We start from the raw sequence: 21,170 nt of genomic DNA, 5'->3' as shown, positions 1-21,170 counted from the left end.
AAAGAAAAGTTAGTTCCTCTAAAAGACATAGAGAATAATGAGGGTGTGCTGTTGAGTTGTAAATAAGAGGAAGAGCAACAGCTTTCAATCTTTATCTTGTTGTATCAAGGCCTCATGCTCCATACAGAGAAACTCTGGACAAAGACATTTGTTTTAACAATTCAGGACAGACTATTCTAAAGCTTCTATAGCTCACTTACTGTTGCCTCTTCACTGGATGCTAGTCTGACATAGAAAACATTTTACAGTATCACCGTTCCTCTAGGACTAGTAACTCTGAAAACTTCAGCCAAATTAATTAGTAAAAATAGTTCCCATATCTACATTATTTTCCATTAAACTGCTTCTGTATTGTGTTTTGTTTTCATAAAGGGCTTCTTTATTGCTGAAAATGCTGTCCATTGATTTAACCAAGTGCTGTTGCCTATGTGACCTGATCTCTCACAGCACCTAATAGTAAACAAATGCTTAGTGTAGACTTAAAAAGTATTAAGGGCTCACTGTCCCTTAAATTCAGGATAACTTAGTGAAAGCCTAGGACAGTCAGGGGCTGTATATTTTCTTTTGTAGCATCTCAGTTGTGGTTATTTATTAGTTGTATTGTCTGAATCTCCTTAAATAGACTCTTATTTTTTTTGTAATTCAGGGTGCTACTTGTGGTACTCCTTGTCTTCCGGGAACATATGGAGTAAATTGTTCATCTGTATGTAACTGCAAAAACGATGCTGTCTGTTCACCAGTAGATGGTTCTTGTGCCTGCAAAGCAGGTAAGTATCCCTTATGATTAATTTTCTTTTCCTATAGAGAAGGAGAAAGAAACTTAATAAAAACTTAATAAAAAGCAGACCATCTTGAAGACCATATCACTAGATACTTTATGCTTCAGCTCCTCTGGGGGGGGGGAGTGAAAACAACAACATCTGCTCAGAGAAGAGTATGCATGTCTTGTTTTCATGTTTCCTCCATGCAGTTCTCAGTGGTCTGGACACTTCGGCTGGGCAAATTACCAGTGCTTAATCTGAGATGGTACACCACTGATTCTTGCGGTAACACCGTGATCTGCTAGAAGGTTGCTGGTGTGCCATTTATCTGATGTCAGCCTTCCTAGTCAAAATACCTTAGCCTCAGGGAGTACCACCTCTGGCTGTCATCCTTGCCCCTCTCAGCATTCCAGAGATGCAGACATTCCTGACAGTCTGGCACTGATGTTGACATCTATTGGCTTTTTTTTTTTTTGAATATTCTTTCTTTCGTCAATTCTCTGACAAAACCTTGCCTACCACCTTCCCAGCCTGTACCCTTGTCGTGGTTCAAAACCAAGCCGCACAGAGCTCATTCACTCACTCCCCCACCCTTGTTCCCCCAACTCCTGGAGAGTTAGGAAGGAGAATCCAAAGAATGTAGCTCCCACGGGTAATAACTAAGGGTATAACATAAATCACTACTGCTACTACTACTAATAATAATAATGATAAAGGAAGTAACAAGTGAAGAGAATACAACACCTCACCACCCACCGACCCATAACTCACCCCACCCTGCCCGACTGAGTGCCGATCGATACCTCCTCCAAACCCTAGAGCACTAGTCCTTCCCAGGTAACGTTCTGTTACCTCCTGGGCATGACGTGCTATGGTATGGAATACCTCTTTGGCTAGCCTGGGTCAGGTGTCCTGTCTCTGCTTCCTTCCAGCCTCCCCTCCTCCCTGGCAGAGCATGAGGCTCAGAAAGCCCTTGGATAAACCAAACATTTGAGCAGTAACTAAAACATAGGTGCTATCAGTACCATTTCCAGGCTGAAAGTCAAAACACTGCACTGCACCAGCTACCAAGAAGGAGAAAAATGACTGCTACTGCTGAACCCAGGACAACCCTCTACAGTTCCCTGCTTCCATGAGAAACTTTCTAAATTTCTCAGTGTTAGTGCGAGCGGACTCGTGTTCCTCGACCCCTCTGCCTCGCTCTCTCCTCCTAACAGTAATTTTGATAGTCATTGTACCTCCCACTAGCAACTGTATGTGCCTGTTCACCTTTCCATCTTCCAGTAGCACATGCATTTGGCTGCAGCAAAGATACCTGAGACACCCTCCAATGCTGATTTTGCAGAGACAAACAAATCCCTTGCCCAGCCTATGTTACAGACATCCCCTTCCATCTAAAAATGTTTTTCTAAAAAATATATAAAGTTTGAGAGTAGGGGAGAGGTGTTCAGAGTTAGATAAATAGACATTAAATTTGTGAGGGAGTGGTAATGAATCTATTGTGTAGGAATGTGGGGAATTTCCAGTTTCTACTTTTGCCACAGACAGTGGAGCTGATTCAGCTCTGTTAAGTAGCTATGCTAAGTAGCTAGGTCATGAGGAGAAAAACTTTTTTGAGCCATGTATAATCCTATCTTCTAGTGCATAATACAGTTTTAGTCATAACTGTGATGAAACAGGACAACAAATGGTGACATTAAACTAAACCTAGATATTTGTCATGTAAGTGAAGGCAGTTCATAAGTTCTGGAAAAACACTTGAGAAAAAAATGCATGCTTTTTAGTGGGGGCAGTATAATATTTTTTTCCTGAAATGACCCTCAAATTCAAAATTACTGAGCCAGGGTAATAGGCAGCTTCATTTCAATACATGTGTTTTGCATAGTCTATTGATTAGGCTCAGGGTGGAATTATTTTTCCTTTTGCTTCCTGTAAACAAGGTACAAAATTAGAAACTCAGTGTGTGTCATTTCTGATAATAACATACGACCGGTTCATGTCATTCCTCTTGTATCCAATATATGATCACATTTTAGAAAATCTATTTACATGTCTGTCTATACAGTGCGCAGTCTATGAACCATTGCTGTCAGGCATAATCAGTGGTGAATGCTGCATTTTAGAGCCTTTTTCCATTGTATTCTTTTTTTAGTATTTGGAAAGAAGTACAGAAATCATCTAAAAGTTCTATGTATCCTTGGATAAATCCAATTTACACATTACTTCGATGTTTTCACTTTTCTTGTCTAAGATTTCTGTTAAAACCATATTGCAGAACTGTCTGTATTGAACACTGGTGGAACAATTATGACAGCAGCAGCTTCCTTGGGAAAATATTCCTAATTTTTTTTCAGGCTATGCCTTAAAACTTTCAGTATAGTTTAGTGCTTATCAGTGAAATTTCAAGGTGTCTCTGTTTTCATTTCAGATCTCTCATCAATTGCTTTTGTATGTTGGCACTGATCTGCAAAAGTGTGCTGTGCACAGATGTTACAAGGTGCCCTTGAGCACCTTTGTTCAAACCTGGACAAATTCTCAGCTGAAACTGCTGGTACTAACCTGTAGTTAATGTTGCCCCAGTATCACACATCTATCTCTAAGAGATGCCACACATAGGCAGAAGGAAACATCCTCATAAAAGAATGGGGCAAAGCCTGATTAATTTGTCACTTTCTTAATTTTGGCAGGTTGGCATGGTGTAGATTGCTCAATAAATTGTCCCAGTGGTACCTGGGGACTTGGCTGTAACTTAACTTGCCAGTGTCTTAATGGGGGAGCTTGCAATGCTCTGGATGGAACCTGTACCTGTGCCCCGGGCTGGAGAGGAGAAAAATGTGAACTCCCTTGCCAGGTAGTTTAATAATTTCACTGAATTTTGCACTGTGGGGTACTGCTGGGCAGGGGCATGCTCTTTTTGTTCTTCTGACTTCACGGGAATTAAGAAATTAAGGAATATTTTTCTTTGAGTTTTGTTTGTTTGTTTGTTTTAAGATGAGGTATAGTGTACGCTGATCCCATGAGTAAAGTGGCAAGCAAATTCTAAAATATTCTGGAAAGTTGATTAGAGTAGCATCTGTTCATGTTGATGCAGTGTTTCCAACAATGCATCTCCATCAGAAGACTGATTTTTCTTCTTCCTGAAGCAGCTTTGTTTATCACTTAGTGTCTTGATTCTGAAGGATGATTCTGTCTCCCAAGATCCATTAGCTCTTCCAAAACTGACTTCTTAAAAAAAATAGTTATTATTTCATGGCATTAACTTCACTGTTCCAAATTTAGCAAAATAATGCTTAAAAGCATTTTTATTTTATATAATTCAGCATGCCCATACTCATTGTCTTGCTTGCTCTGTCTGTGTCAAATGACATCCCAAGCATTTACATATTTCAAATGCCTTTTCTGCCTCAAAATTCCAGAACAGGAGGATAAACAGAAAACTAACTCAGATGTGTCCCCCCAGTGTTGTCTGATTTTTCTGTTGTTTGAACAAATTTTATTTAAATCAGTGTATTTCAATTTGTTTCAATAATATCAGAAATTTAGTATCACTGCCCAGATTGTTTCCCAATATTTGACTGAAGTTTGAACTTATCCAAATACATAGCAGACTAAAAATACTGCAGAACTGCAGATACATTTTTATACAGGTTTTATTCTGATTTTTAGTGTGTGTAAGACCAAGTTTTAGCCTCAAATTTAAATGATTGAGTTTTAAACCTGATACGTTTTTGCTTTTGCTGTGGGTAACTCTACATTACATTATGTTAAATTATACTTGCTTTTTTCTGTAGTTTTTTACTTTGGTTTTGATACTTTTTCTGTAAAATCAATTTAGGGTTGTACTTTGTCTTGTTTTGAGAATGCAGTTATAAAGATTTTTCTCTTTTCAGTTTCTCAGATTGATTTTGTATGGAATTATGCCCAAATATTTGTGCCATCTTCTACAGAAGAAGCAGAAAAGGCAAATATAAGTGTTTAGATGTAGTTCTGTGAAAATCAGCTGTGTTCTTTTGGCACAGCTGAATACCCCAAGACGGGTGTTCAACTTGTAACTGTAATCTCTCTTGTGGTTCAAGAAATGTCACATAGCCAAAAAATAATTTTGTGTTGTACACTGTCTCATGGCCGAAGAGCTTCCTTTTTTTTAACATAGTATATGCTGTAATGCAGAAGGAAGGATTTTAATCAAAATAAAGTGATGCAGTTTGCATTGTTTAAGCAATCAAATTCACACTGAAGGCATATTTCAATCTAATGTTTTTGCTACTCTTGTTTAGAATTTCTGGCTTTATGCAATAGTGGTTTTGACCGACACATAAAGTGCTGAGGGTCTGAGGCAGAAAGGAGGATAAATTGCTTTTCCATCAAGGGACATCGTGGTCCTGGAATAAGAACTCAGCTGTAAGAGAAATTAGAGGAACAAGTACAAATACAAGAAAGTTTTCACTGCAGCCTATTACTGTGTTCTGAATCATTATCTCTGGGTCCAGTAGTCTGGGATTTTTCAGGAGACTGTAATAAATTCTTATCTTCCCTTTTTAAATGGAGAATGAAGGTGTAGGCCACTAAAATGTTCTGAAAGCCATTTTATATTCAGAAAGCAGATTATGGATGCAGGAATGATCAGTGGTTGCTTTTTGAGGCTGAACTGACCAGAACTTGTTCTCCTCTAACTTCCGGTTGTCATCATCTCTGGGTTGTTTGGTTTCTTTTGTTGCCATAGGATGGCACATATGGCCTGGACTGTGCTGAACGCTGTGACTGCAGCCATGCTGATGGTTGTCATCCCACCACAGGATACTGTCGCTGTCTACCGGGATGGTCAGGTACAAAAGAGACTGTCATGAAGGACAAGAGAGTTTCCAATATGTTTGGGGCTTGGTCTTGAATTTTGATTTTATGGGTACAGGAGGAACAGAGAAGTATGTGGAGTTGGAAGAAGAAAAAGGACAGTTCTGTGGCTGCTGTGTCCCATCTGTGATTCACATATATAGAAAATTTCTTGAACATGGGCTCCACAGATAACTGGGAATAGAAGTGGAAATCTTAACACTTGGGCACTCTACTGTATGATTTCTTATGAAAGTAGTGAATAATATAAATATTCAAGGTTGAGCTGGAAGCTTTGGTAAGTACAGCATCACATCCAGGAACTCTGACAGCTTTGTTCAGGCAGTCAAAAAGAGGATAAACTCTGTAGAAGCTGTGCTGTCATTTGAGTTTCTTGAACTGTTGAAAAAATGGTTTCTCTGCACATATTTTTGTATGTAAAATTGTTGCACTTTTTTCACAAAGTTTCTCCAACATTTTCATTGTGGTTTTAAGAACTATATATATTTAATATTCAAAATTTGAATTTGACACTGTTGTTACCCTCACTCATTTGTGGAAAGCAAATTTTTTTGAAAATCTGATGAAGCTATGCAATGGCAAGCTCTCATGAAATGTTCCCTTTATTGCTAGGAGGTAGTTTTAGTGCTCATAGAGATTTCTAAGCAATAAGTGTTGGGAAAACCCTTCCATCCTCTGTAAGGTTTAATTCACACTGTAAGTTTGCCCCTCTCCAAGCTTTTGGGACATTGTCTTACTGGGATACTGTTAGTGTTGCATAGATCAGGTTTCATATTACTGTTTGCGTGGACTTCTTCCATTTAATAATGAGAAGTTATCCTGAAAAACACACATTAAGTGAACAAAGCATGTTTCTGCTGTGAAAAGAAAGGAGATGGGTTTTTTTTGTGATTTCAGATATCATTTACTATTATTTATGGTCCACTCATTTATAAGTTAATATTTTTCCTAAGTAACTTGCAAGTTCATGATATAATTGTGTTCTGTTTTCTCTGGTGCTTGTTTCCAGACATCCTAGATGGAGGTGAGCAGATAATCTGCAGCAAGTCATTAATTTGAAAAGCTTAGCTAATAATTGTGCTCACAGAAGTTTGTGTAGGGCTTATGACTTCATTGGGTACAGTCTTTACTGAGTTTTTTGTTCAACTTTGATTTTTGTATGCCTTTCTCCCCTTCACCCCTGTAGCTCTGTAGACGGATCACAGGCATTTTGTTCAAAGTGCGAAATACTTACAGTCTGCAGTTCAGGTTGGTTAGTTGTAGTTGATTACAGCTTACCTGGTGTTTTTTAATACTTTCTGTTCAGATAAATATGACTTTTGTAACTACTGGGGGGAAGGGGGTCAGAAGTATCTTTCAGGGATACAGCCGTGGGCAGAAAGGGCTCCTGCTTTGCTTTGTAAGTCCAAACCCATTTATGATTTGTCCAATTTGTCTCTATAGTAAGCTTCTGCCAAGTTCTTTGAGAAAGCCTGTCTAACCATTGGGTCTCCCGCTTGTCACACTTTTCACTGTGAAAGAGAGAGGCTTCCAGAGCCAGCACTCACCTAACTGTGCCAGCAGTTTGTTGGTTTTAATCCTTTTCTACAAGCTGCAGGTTGTCTTAACATCAGCCACTCAGACACCTCTAGGAAGTTACTACCACAAGAATGCGAAAGTAAAAAAAGTTATCTGAGCAAGTTGTAAAAATGCACTATTAGCATTATGCCATCTATTACTATTTTGTGAGACACTACTTTGTATTTATTTTGTCATGATGTTAATGGCCTTTGACGACCGTTCTTACTTACAGCTAGTTTCAGGTAATTGTGTGTGTGTGTGTGTGTTTGGACAACTTTCTCAAACCTGTATTTGGACCTTCTCAAAATACGATTCCTTAAATTCACAAATGTATTAAGCAAAGAATACTCACATTAAAAACATGTAAACAGTTGCTAATCTTGAGCAACTATGGTGTAGGCAGTTAAAGCTGTTCACAATTTCCAGATGTACTGCTCAAAATACATCTTGTGAGTGTTCTAAAACTGAGACCGAAAGTATGTTACTGAGTGAGCCATATTAAAATAAATAGTTTGGAAAGGCTGTACAAAAAATGTAGCAACTTTTTATAAGAGGTATAAAAGTTACCTAGCCAGTGTGCTATAACTAACCTAGGATGTGACAACGGCTTCAAGCACAGTCCGGCTTCAAGCACAGCACAAACCTTGACTGTGCTTGAACTCAGCTATTGAAAATGTGACAATGTTTTTGCCGGCAGTGAAACCTTTTATATTTTTCTTAATTTTTTAGTAAGGAAAAAGATTTCACTGGAAAGACACTTCATGCATGATTACAGATAAAAATTTAGTATCTGTCCCTGGATGATGTCATCACAACAGTGTGTATAACAGACTAGTTTCAACATGTTGGTGATGTCTAGACAGACAATATATAATAAACGCCGTAGTTAGCTTTATATTCAGTGTCTGGAAAAATCTTCGTCCCGCACTTCACATGTCAGAGCAATACCCATGAGGAATTTGGTCTTTGTGTAGGTATTTATATTTAGAATGATTAAAAAAAGGAGAGAATACTTTAGAAACAGGTTCTCAAATAGCTGTACTGTAATGTTACATTGCAGAGATAGCTTTAGACTGTAGGATTAAGGGAGATGCTGTGTGTATTTTTATGCATAATAGGTGGAGAATCAGATGGAGGCTTTGTGAAAATATAGAAAGGTACTAAAATGAAACAAATTGTATTAGAATGGATTAGATTTTATTTTCTTCTACATTTGTTAAAGTAAACATCAGACTTAATAGATTTTTTGGTGGTTAGTAGTACCTATCAAAAAATACCAAAGAGAGGAAGAAACTGATTTTGGATCAGTCTGATGCTTATGTAACCCAAATGAAGGATTTAGTTGTTTAAAAAAATTCGAGAGAGTAATGTTAAAAAATAAATACGTTTGAAGGTGCTTAGAAATGTAGTTAGTGAGTCTCTTTTCTGTTTCAACTAGAATAAATTGATGAGTGCAAGGTGAACTCCCTCAGATGTTTGTTGCCACCAAAATTATGTGAAGTTTCCAAATACATATTCTAAATGTAGTATTTTTCTCAGCCCTGTGCACAGAGCAGATGTCTACACTTTCTCCAGAGAATTTAAAATGAGGGAATAGTTAATGTAAATTTGCAAAAATAAGCAAAGGGTGGATGATTTTTTCCCTTGCTGGGTGACAAAGTTGTACCATAATGCTGGGGAACAGGAAATATGATGCACAGGGAGGGAGGTCACTGGCCTGGTACTGTGCATGCTCCCTTGCATAGGGAGAGATCTCTGAGCGGCTGAAGTGGACATAAGTGCTACTGCCATTTACAAAAGGGTAGCCTAGCTAATATCCTACCCTTTACTTTCATCTCAAGATACAGCTGCAGTTTACCACTTGGACAACACAAAGTTGCTATATAGTTAAGGGGTTTTAAGTGTGTTATTTTATTTTCAAGAGGCCCAATATATTATATTTTGCTTCTTAGGTCCTAGTTATGAACAAACATGTAAGTTCAGTTACTGACTATTGTGTTTCCATGAGCTGCTATAAAATTAAAGAGATAATTAAAATTTGTTTTCATTGGTTTCTATTTTAATTTAGGGTTTCTATTTTTAATTTAGGTTCTGTTGCCTATGAGGATAGTTAGATTTTTTCATCTAAACAAAAGTGACTTCATTTTTGGGACTCTTATTAGGAATCCTACACTCTCTAATTTACACCAAATGCTCCCTGTACAGCAGTTTTATTCTGTTAAAAAGCAAGAGTTAAGGGTGATGTTTTTCTTGGCAATCTGACCATTCCATCATGTGCCAGGAGCCACATGATAGGATGGCACAAATGAGAAACACTGCCTATGCTGAGGATGATGTCTGCCCCAAACACTCTTGTCCCTTGACTTTTTCACTGTATCTCATAAGTAACTTTTCTTCTTTTGGAGAGACTGCAATAGTTAGACAGGGGAAGAATAAGAACCATTAAAACAGAAAGCAGATGAAAGACACAGAAAATGTATTCCTGCAATAGGTAATGATAATTAATTCTTCTAGCAATTCTTCTAGTAATGTATACCAAAACACTATATAACTTTGAAGAGCCACTTCTACCATTTCTCTCAGTTACCACAATCCACAGTAACTGTTAATTTCATCCCTTAATTCTGCAAGCAGCTGTCAAAATACAATCTTTCCAAATTCCCTCAAAGATTTGAAAATTCACACTCTTGCAAAGTGAGATTTCATATTAAAGCATTGTAAATAGAACAAAGTATTTTTCTCCAGACAGTTTGTATTACAGTAATGTGGGTGTTACTCTGTCTGATAACACATTACTGTTGTGCTTTTTTGGGTGCAGTTCTTCTGAACTACTCTCTGAAGAAATGCCATGTCATGCCAATGCCACATTTGTTATTTTTAAAATCAATTTAAAGGTTAGGTGGTGCCAGGTATTACTAAACACCACTAGTCTGCTATCTGCAACAAAACGATAACACTGGTTTATGGGAAAAACAGATGTAGTAATATCAGCCTACGTTTTACTGGCATGCACAGTATTCATTCATATGCTACAGCAGATAGGGTGTTGGTGGCTTTTTGGTGTGCTGAACACCTGCTGACACTAGTCAGATTGCCCATCACCAGATGTGTTGTTTCTGTGAGGAAGCGCTGTGCCTTTCCATGTGCTCCTGACATTATTTCTAAGAGGCATATTTGTTGCTGGATTATAACGGGAGGACTGTCATCTGACACCTGCCACACTGATGCAAATAACCAGGTTCCCTGGGAAGTGCTAACTACAACTCTCCTTCTGTCCTTAGCTTTTAATGTGTAATGCATTTTCTTCCCCTCTTACATAACAGAATGAAAGATATAAATCAGTACTTTGTCATGCGTCTCCCTCTCCTTAAGAGTGAGAAACAAGCTCTGCTAGAGTGGTGTGCGTGGTGCTGGCACCCTGGTCAACCCAAGAGAAGCTTTTGCAAGAGCAGGGTTTCCCTCCCCCTTGGATGATTTCCACATGGTTCTTGATGCACGAGGTCCCTCCCATTGTGATGAATATTCAGTGTGCCACAGAATGCAATTATATGCAGGCACTGTGTCTTGATAAGTATCATATTTACTTTCCAAACCTAGGGAGATGAGTTCTTCAATAAGAGGTTTGGCCTACCCTACATCTGGACTTCACTGTGTCTGTATCTCTATTGCCTATCTGTTGTGCTGGGTCTTTATGTGGAAGAAATACCAGTCTTTTAGAAGAAGAACTTTAAATCAGTAGATTAAGCACATTTATTTTCTATGTATAGGGAAGGTAAGAAAAGGAGAAGTACTATTTTCTTGTGGCTACATAAAATGTGGTAGATGAAGAGCTTCTTTGGGGTGAGTAACAGGGTATGGCAACAGTATGGCCTTCAAAAAGATACTGGGCATGTCTCAGAAGTGATTCTTCCACTAAAATTTGCAGATACTGATGTTTGCTTTCAAACTCTGTTACAGTGCTGGTTTTGTTTACAAGCTTTTGTAGCTGTCTTCCTACCAAAACTCATGGGCACAAATTCTCCCGCTGCAGCAGTGAAGAAGCAACAGTCTGAACTTCTAAAGAAAAATCTTTGATCCTTTCATTAACTCCTTAATTTAAGACACTTTTATTTAGTCTTCTGGCTGGCTTCAGCTAGTGGGTGAGGTACTTCTATTGCCTTAAAGACAATTAACTTCTAAATAGTGCCTACAAAGTTTTTCAGCATATCCTTACAGTGATTTTCTTCTTTCTTTGGGCTGCTCTGCCGTCAATTGACAGAAAAGGAGGGGAGTAATTGCCACCACTAGACATCTCAGTTTCCTTGAACAGATGTGATCTAGTGTTTATACGTCTCATATGAAGAGAGAATATGAAGGGTGAGGTCTTGGACCATAATGTAAATATACCATTAGCTGTAATGACACAAAGATTTCCCCAAGTTTTGAGGGCTTGATCTTTCTCTTATTTAGGCTGTTGTATATCCAGTTCAGCTCTGATACAGGGGAAACAGATAAGTTTTAATTCTGAGAGTCTGTACTGGAAAGTTCCTTGTGTTGTGAAGGTATGTATAGCAAATACACGTTCTTAATGAAAAAAATACCTTTTTAATGTTTGGATAGCTACTTATCAGACTAAGGGAAACCTAATAAGCTGTAAAATAGCACTTAGTCCAATAATAAATTACCTGGGAAGACTGTAAGAAATAATTGGTCGATTTTTTTTCCCTTCAAGTGCTAAAACAAATTAGCTCTCCGTTGATCAGAATTGGATGGATCATTGAGTTTCAACTTGCAAATATAGCATAGAGAGTATGTAAACACTCCGCTGGCATGGGCTGAAACCATGGTATACCTAAAGAATTTATTTACTTCATTCATGCAATTACGAATGCTGGGGGAATGCTGATTTAGATGTGAGGCCCCCAGCATAAAGCACTGGGCATTAAATGCATGAGCATTTCTTCAGAGTAGCTTAGCTGAAGTTTATCATGACCATTCAGCTATTGCCTAGCAACTTGTGAAGACCATCAAAGAGCTCTTTGTCCATAGTTCTGGCAAAAACATTTCCTTTCATATATCCTTATCACTATCAAAATCAACATGAAAAAACTTATGAAAACCCATTTAATTTTATAAGAGATTAATACTCACTTGAAATTGCTGCAATCATAAGCCAGTACAATGTTGATACCATTATTGTAAAAGCTGAGTCTAATCTTGCTTTGTAAGTTCTGGTAAAAGTGTTTTTTTTTTTTTTCTCAAAAATGTTTAGCTCTTCTACAAAAGCATACCTTTCTTTGCTGAAATTTCATATAAAGCATCAGTTTGGAAAATTCTTTTTCTGATTTTTTAATCCTTTTAATATTTCTAACCTATTCTTTTTCAAAAATACACATTTGATTTTTACATCTGTAAGATGTGAAACTCAATTTCTTGTTTCTAAGTGCTTTGTGAACTTATCTAAATAACATTGAGTGAGATTTTAAAATCTTTTTATAAGTAGAGATGCAGTAAATCACTGAATGTACTAGTCTTTTGGCTTTACTACATATGTTCTTGGCGTGCACACAGAAGAATTAAATTAATTTTGCTTGTGATCAATAATGAATAGAATTATTTCTGCAGGGGAACAGAAGTAGTATTCAGCACACTTGTAGTATGTTATACTCTCATAGTTATTAGCCAGTGATACTTAGGATGCACTGTTTCTTTGCTAGGTAGGAGGATACCATTCTTCATCTGACTATAAGGGGTGAAAGTGGGAAAAAAAAATCTAGTACTTCATCTAGTACTTCTAATACAGTCTAGTATTTTTTTTTTCCAGTTTCCCTAATGGATAATTTTCTCTGATGCGTACTGGAGGAAATTTTCCCTTTTTATTCTTAATGGTAGTTGTTGGCTCTTTTAAGTGTCCTGGGTTTATGCAGTATGGGGCCCATTGTCTTTTCTATCCTAGTGTACCCCGTACCACCCTTTGACACCATGCTGTCATAAAGCATCCTCTGTTCACAGATCAAGACGATATAATTGAGCCTGGTGTTATTGTATGTCACTGCTCTACATAATCTCAGATAATGCACTATGGTAACTCTTGGCAACTGCTGACTTGTTACTAGTGACCATTGTATACTGAACACTACTGAAACCCATTAAAGCTCTGTGAAAAATGTCTTTTCTCTAGCAGGGTTCAATGAGTGAAGCTATGTGTGATATGACAGATAACACTCATGTGAACAGAATGCTAGGCTCAATTTTGAGATGCTCTCCATGTGTCTAGTTATGCTTTCACAGACTTACAAACCTGAGTTTTCAAATTTGGGAACCTAAAGCAGATCAATTTCTTAAAAACTGAAATGTAAGTGGTCTTGTTTCTAAAAAAAAAGCACTGTGATCTCATCCAGCTCATGTGCATCAGCATTTCTCAAAATCAAACCACTTTATTTTATCTATTTATCCACAAATAGGGAGTTAATGAAAAAGTTGACCCAGCCTACTCAGAAGCAAGCCTACAGTGTTTCTCAAATGTAGATGAATATAGGAGAATGACATTACTTACACAGGCAAAAATGGGAAAAAAAAGTAGTGATATAAGAGACCTTTCATTTTTTTGACAATAAATTTGGCTTAGATCAGTATTAACCAATGGTCATTATACAGCTGGGGCTTTTAGGTGGCCCATGTACTGTCTGCTGCTGGTTGGTGTCTGGATTCTAAAAGGCATGTACCTTTCTCGCTTGCTGGCATAAATTGGTGCAATCTGTTGAAACACATATTTGATTATTCAGTCTGTTGATCATGTTGCAGAGAAGCAAACAATTTGAGAGCGTAGAGTTTCACTTTTCCTCTAGTTAGAGAGTTAGGTATTTGGATACAAAGAGCTTTACAAAGCAAATGCTGCAAGGGTTGAGGAATCACCTCTAAGTCTGGTCTATCAGTAGACAGTATAATTTTTTTCAGCATTGTTACAAACAGTAGGTTTGCTTTTCAAAGTTAAAAGAACTTTTTTGTGTCACATGTGAAACTGCTTTGATTTTATGACACTGGCAGCCAGTGAACCTGTGGCATATTTTGCTGGAAATACTTACAAAGCAAGACATGCTTGTGGCTGGATCCAGTCCACTTTTCCTTTAGCAAAGGGCTTCATTCAGTAGAGGCATTACAATAATACTTAATTGTTAATGCAAAGTACTGTAGACACAATAAAGTCTGAGTTCCACAGTGGTGCCCGCTGGCATTTAACATGCAGTGTGCTTTTAGAAACCAGATAGTGGAAAAAGCAAACAGGAAAGTAATATTTTATGTTGCTGCATTGCAAAGAAATAAAACATCGCATGACTAGATGATTGCAATTAGCAACTTGTATTATGATGTATGTATAGACGTTAAGGTTGTGGCCATTTTATAATAATTTTGCGTCAAAAATGGTTAGACAAAGCACTGACTTACCAGGATCCTTAACACTGTTGCAGCTAAGCATTTTGGAATGTTCGCATGGTGTGTTTGGGAACCCTTTGTGTGTGCTACATTTTTCCATTTGGTATGAGGCTGAGCAGTAATCAGCTCACGACTAATTAGAAATTATTCCATGTCCTGCACCCTATTATTAAATAAAATTATGTCAGACCTCAAGTATTTTTACATTGAGGAGGAAAAGTTTCTGCAAAATATTTTGTTGTGCATTTCACTAACATAAAAATTGAAAATAAGCTTTTGCTGTTTTGAAACAGCCATTATGGAGGGAACAAAAGCCATTATTTTGATGCATTTGAATTACTTTTTTCTTTTGATCCTTTTGATACGAATGGTGAAAGTGAGAGAAATAAAAGGCTTTTTAAATTTTTATATGTGCAGAGGTCTTGGAAAATTATCAAACTCTTTATCCGATTCAGAGGTTTGCATTCTTCTTTGTAGATATTAAAGTATCTGCAAAAAGGAAGCCTGGAGGTAACATCCCATTGAGCTCTTATGTTCCCTGTAAATCTGTGGAAGTGCTTTCCTGTTACAGAACTCAGGATCAGCCCTTATGTACATCTTTCAAAACTAGAAAATGAAAGAAATTCATTGTGCTGGGGGAAACCAGGAGCAGAGATGGGAGTTTATCTTGTTATATTTTTCTGATGTTAATGATATTTTCATAAACAAGTTTTGTGAGCTTCGTTTTAAAAATGGGGACCAAAGGTTTAAACTAACTACATGTAAGAGTTCTTTACAAAGGCTGACAGTTTTGTTTGTTTATTGTTGCAGGCATTCACTGTGACAGTGTGTGTGCTGAGGGACAGTGGGGTCCAAATTGCTCATTGTCTTGTTACTGCAAAAATGGAGCGTCCTGCTCTCCAGATGACGGAATCTGTGAGTGTGCACCAGGATACAGAGGCACCACTTGTCAGAGAAGTAAGGACAAAATAAATGCTTTAAAATCTCTGTTTCTTCCTCCGTTACTTGGAATATAATACCATAATGCTTTTTTAATTGTAGTATGAAGTACTGTGAAGCACTCTTTGACTGGATTTTGTGTCAAAGGGTATGAATATACAGAAATAAGTGTTACCGGAAATTAAGAAGTGTTTCCAACTAGTAGTGCTCTTCTTGTAGAACTTTTGTTTACTGTCTGTGCTGTGACATTGCTACGCACATGCCTTTCAAAGAAACAAATTCAGTACAGCATTCCATTCTAAAGGCAAGCATTTCCAAATGCGGTTGATGAATATTAACTTTGTAATATATATTTTAGTAGGTAAATAAAACATGTATGATATTCGGTAGGAAGACACCCAGGCTTCCCATTGAGTCTAATCATTGGCTAAATTACTGCTTTCTTTTAACACTTATTTTGAAGCAGCAAAGAATGGCCAGAGGTATAAGGCCTTATGGTAAGTAGATTATATTATGTGTACCCATAGCTGCATTTGGAAAAATTGCCTCTGTAAAATTTAAGTGTTACAAGAAGAGATACAGCTAGACTGAGGCAAATAATACCAAAAACAGGGAGGCAAAAATAAACTGATGTGCAAAGTATCTACCCTCCCAAGATTTGTCTCAGTTTGTCAGCAATCTAGCTGCCTTTGATCTCAGTTGTTGAAGCTGTGAGGAAAAGGTGTTCAGAGAAGAAAAATTGAGTCCTCTGCACTTGGAGGGTAATCCTGTTTTGAGAGGAGGTCTTCCAGAAATAGAGTGAAGAAGCAGGTGTAGTAGGCCAAGTGAAGTTGCTTATAGGCTCTCCAAAAGAGGTTTAAAGGCAGGAGATGACATGAAATGGTTACTAGAAGGTAGAAAGAGAACCAGAGGAGAACAAAGTCTTACAGTCTAAGAATGGCAGGATTTCAAGCTGAAAAATGTAATTGCCTATGGCACTGCTAAATCCCACATTAGTGTGGCATTAGCATTCCTTAAGCATTTTTAACTAACTGCAGAAATTATTCTTACTATCTAATCTCTAAAGGCCTAGCAGTTAATCAGTTAATCCAAAGGCAGACTAAGTGTAACACTACATATAAAAATGTTTCCTGTATTTTGGAACTGTGCCTATAACCTGGACAAGAGGCTTCCAGTCCAGTGGCTCTCAGAGTCCCTCTCTGATGTACGGTCTGGAGGCCGGGAAGACAAAGGTCATATGAATAATTTGGATCCCAGTCAGAAAGTGCCTTTTCAGTAAACAGGAAGACCTTTTGGCACTGTTTCACTTGGAAAAGTTAATCTCTCTAGAGAGGTCTGGCCATATAACTTCTCTCAAGTGTATAATTAAAAGACTGAATCTTGAATGAAATTAAAATAGAAAAGATTCCAAGCTAGTTTTCATCAGTGCTAATTGCTGCTGTGGAACAGGTATTTCTCTTGATGCATTACCTAATATTCTAGTTTATCAGGAAATAAATGTCAAAAGGGATTAAAGAAACAAAGGAGATTTTATGCAAGTCTTTTTATTTAAATTTTTTCTTCCTCATTTTTTTTTAAGAAATCGGTGCCTTTAGTGTAAGAGTTAAGTAGATGACTCTGTATTTCTGCTCTAAGGTTTCCTAAAAGGTGATGCATAGCTGTCTGTACCATGTAATGAGTACAGTGAATACCTAAATGAAAGGATGAATGGAAAACATTTGTATGTTTTTCTCACTGAAGTAATGGCTATTTGTATTTTAAGTTAGAAAACACAGAAGTCATGATCTAAGACTACCCTAGTCATCTACAGATAAAACTATCCACTCTACTTTTTTGAAATTACTTCAAAGGTGCTTTAAAAGACATTAATTTTACAGAGGACATGTAATGTATAGCAAAATACATATAATATGTATAGTATACATGCATTTCAAACGTAACTCAAAGGCACTGAGGCCTGACAGGTAATAGAATGCAACGAAATCATCAACTAAATAGAATATAGTAAACCCTTGAGGAAGACGAGCAAATCTCTTTTTGTGAGTAAAGCATGGGACTTTATAAATAATAACCACCACTGCAATTCTTGTACATTTAGAAAGGAGAGCTAATTCAAAGGTAGAAACTCATGCACTGAAGAGTAGTTCACAGAAATAGAGAAAATATGGGAAGCAATGACAATTTGTTCTTTCTAATTCCAGTTTGCTCTCCTGGGTTTTATGGACACCGCTGCAGCCAGACATGCCCACAATGCGTACACAGCAGTGGTCCCTGCCACCACATTACTGGCTTATGTGACTGCTTACCTGGATTTACAGGAGCCCTCTGTAATGAAGGTACATGTTATAATATAGACTTTATGGGATGCAGATCAAGCACTGTAATAATTTTAATTTCATAATTTGGAAATAATGAAACCAAAAATAGCTTCTGTTTTAGCATGTGCAGCTTATAAGTTAGAAATCTTAAGCAGTTTTAAGTTGTTTGAACATTTGATCCTGAAGTATAAAACCCATTGTATTCTTGTCTGCATTATTTGTATAATGAGTATGTATACTGGTCTTACCAGAATTTTGAATGCCTTACTTTAACATTATACTAAGCAACACATTTATTGATCCAAGTACCAGTCGCTTTCTCTTGAAATAAGGAAAACACAATCTTGTTCTGATGACTAGGAGTTCTAATTCTGACAACTTGTTCTCAGTATGTCCCAGTGGCAGATTTGGCAAGAACTGCATTGGCATATGCACCTGTACCAATAATGGAACGTGTAATCCTATTGATAGATCCTGTCAGTGTTACCCTGGCTGGATTGGTAGTGACTGCTCTCAGCGTAAGTATAATCTTTTTTTTTCTTCATTTTTTAAACAATTGATCAAGGTTTGGCTATTTAAATTCTCTGGGGTTTTTTTGTAAAAAAACACTGCATAAGTCAGAAATGAAGACTTCATGGTATATAACGAAGAGATGCTAAACTTTTCTGCATATCATCAGCACTATCAGACACACATCTGCACTACGATTTTCATAGATTTTGGGCTAGAGCATACGACAGAAAGGGATCAATTTTCATTCTTCCACTGTCCAAAGAGTTGTAGAGAAGCTGCATGAGATTTGTTTCAGTAGTGGCAGCAAGGGTTACTTGTACTAGATAAAAGAAAAAAAAAGAATAAATCCCTACTGTGTGAGTGGGCAAGCACAGCAATTGTCCACAGAGGCTCTGAAGTCTCCAGCCTGAAAGAGGTTGCGAAACTATCACTGTTGAAGATCCTTTGATGTTGGACAAGGTGACGCTAGAGATCTCTTCCAACATGAAAAAGTCTGTGACTTGATGAATCTTGCATTGAAGAGAGGGTTCTTGACTTGTAGTTTGCTTGTCTGTAATTACTCAGTCTTTCCATGGTAATGTGAAGATATCAGGGCTTGTATTCTCAGGACAGTCTTACATTTAACAGAAGTATTATTTTATAAATTAGGAGCTGAGGCACTTAAATGCAGTGCTTTTTCTTAACACGGTTGCATATAGAGCCACTGGCAAGGCTCAGAATAGAGTCAAGATTTTGTCAGATACAACTTACTCCTCTGGCTGCAAGATTATCCTTATTCTTGTTAAACATTTGAACATCTTGTTACCAAATTTTTCTCCATGACTTTTTAAAGTACTTACAACTTTTTTATGGAGTTTTTTCTTTCTTCTTTTTATAAATGTTTCACAGATACATATTTTATTGTCATTCTACCTCACTTGAATATTGTCTTGGTATGCTAAACTCAAGGACTATTTTGTTCCTGACGTAAAAAGAAGAAGGGTAATTTTATTGTTTCATATTTTATTAAATAATTAGGCACTCCCATATGCCTTGCTTGGTCTATGCAAATTACTAATGACGGGCAATAAATATCTGAAGCAAAATTCTCACAAGAAACATATCCAAATCCATGAGGTACCAAAATCCATACATTCTGGCTCACATGACATGCCAAAATTTCAGCCAATCCATTTTTATGAATAAAAGAAGCTGTACAAGACCCTGATACGTCAAAATTCAAAAGACATTGTGGTGGGGTTTCAAGGGAGGTGCATTTCCTAATAACATGCCTAATAACATTGTTTTATATCATTTATGGTTTGACTGGTCCAGGTTAACAGGCACTGTAGTAGCACTGTGATGTAACATCTGGTCAATTTGGAAAAAAAGCTTTGCTGGCTACACTCTGTGAAGTGATTAGCATGCACAAGTCAATATGATACCAAAATAAATCTTGGGCCTGTTTCTGTGGAAGCCAGTAGCAACAAAGGTCCCTGTTTTTATGGTAAAATAAGTAGGTATTTGGGAGAGTAGCAGAATAGGGGCATTTAGGAGGAGGAGGGACCTACTGAATCAATAACAAGAAAATGATGCCAGCAATATGAATGGGAGCGTCTATTGAGGCTGTGCTCATGGACTGTAACAGAGGAAGTTTATTTGCTTTGTATAAAGGCTTTTCGTTCACATGGAAAATAATGATTCCATTAATTTCTTTTGGAACCAGCGACCTTTTTGAAACTTCTAACCTTTGGTCTGCATGTGATTTACATTCCTTCTTCATTGACCACTAATTTTGAATACAAAACAATAATAAAAATCATTGTGTGGCACAACTGAAATGGAAAGAACAAAAAACAAGCTTAGTACTTTTTTCCCAGTACAACATAGTGTATTTCTTAATGAAGTGAAATTTGGACAAACAGAACACTGCAAAAATACAGCCTACACATAGATGAATCATTATGCAAACATTTAAAGGATTCAGGAACTCTTATTTCTGTCAGACAGGTCTCTGGACAACAAAATCAGTACCAGCAAAAGGAGTTACCAGCCTTTTTAAACTTATGCAGGTATAAAGCTAAGGCTTCAGTGTCTGATCTCTTGTGAAATACTTGTGTTGTACCTCCATAAAGCTATTCCTAGCTTATGCATCTCTTTAACTAAAGAAACAAATAAAAACCTCAGGATGTGAATTCTAATCAGCAGAAAGGGCCTATTCTTAAGAGTACTTTCTGCATTTAGTGATATTCTGACATGAAGAAAACTATCTTTTCCTGTGTGTGAATACTAAATTATCATTTTGGAACCATTCAGTATTCTAATGGCAGCACATAGTATCAAAATCATTCACCATTACATCCTCAAAGCAGTCAAAAACCTATAGTAAAATTCTATCTCGTAACATGTCCAAATGATTGAGAATGAAAAAAAAAATCTCCTTTTTATAGAGAATTAGTTGGGTTTTAGAAATATTATATTGATTAATGGACCCACAGAAGCAACTGAATTAATGTGATTAATGTATGGTCTTGATTACATGTACCACATCTAGGCAACTGTGTAGAATCTATACAGTGGAAATAAAAGAAGTAAGCTTAGTATTTGGTCTAAAGTAATAGATGTGTCTATTGCTCTTGGGTCTAAGGCTGTAAGATGTTTCAATCTTCTCTGTTCTTCACTTTGAGGCTTAAAAGTCTGATCCCCTTAATTGTGCTTATTGAACTGTTTGCAGATTAAAAAATGAATTAAGAAAGGAAAGTTGCATGGTTTTCTCTATGTGAAAGCTGGTATGAGTGTCCTAGGTGCTGAATATGAAGTATGTGTCACTGGTTGC

The 21,170-nt window shown here is 37.1% G+C and overlaps 1 protein-coding gene across 3 annotated transcripts in view; it reads left to right on the top strand.

Moving 5' to 3' along the window:
• Positions 1 to 21,170, top strand: part of MEGF10 (multiple EGF like domains 10) — a 76,731-nt gene that overhangs the window by 38,414 nt on the left and 17,147 nt on the right. For all 3 annotated transcript variants that reach the window (XM_031054218.2, XM_005154895.3, XM_031054219.1), the window contains exons 10-15: positions 647 to 767; positions 3,449 to 3,612; positions 5,485 to 5,587; positions 15,396 to 15,542; positions 17,726 to 17,860; positions 18,232 to 18,360. In XM_031054218.2, coding sequence (XP_030910078.2) covers positions 647 to 767; positions 3,449 to 3,612; positions 5,485 to 5,587; positions 15,396 to 15,542; positions 17,726 to 17,860; positions 18,232 to 18,360 — 799 coding nt within the window. The remainder of the gene's footprint in view (positions 1 to 646; positions 768 to 3,448; positions 3,613 to 5,484; positions 5,588 to 15,395; positions 15,543 to 17,725; positions 17,861 to 18,231; positions 18,361 to 21,170) is intronic.

The sequence above is a fragment of the Melopsittacus undulatus genome, chromosome Z, assembly GCF_012275295.1.
Source record: "Melopsittacus undulatus isolate bMelUnd1 chromosome Z, bMelUnd1.mat.Z, whole genome shotgun sequence".
NCBI lineage: Eukaryota > Metazoa > Chordata > Aves > Psittaciformes > Psittaculidae > Melopsittacus > Melopsittacus undulatus.
Note: the sequence above shows the minus strand (reverse complement) of the source record. Positions and strands in the feature narration are given on the sequence as shown.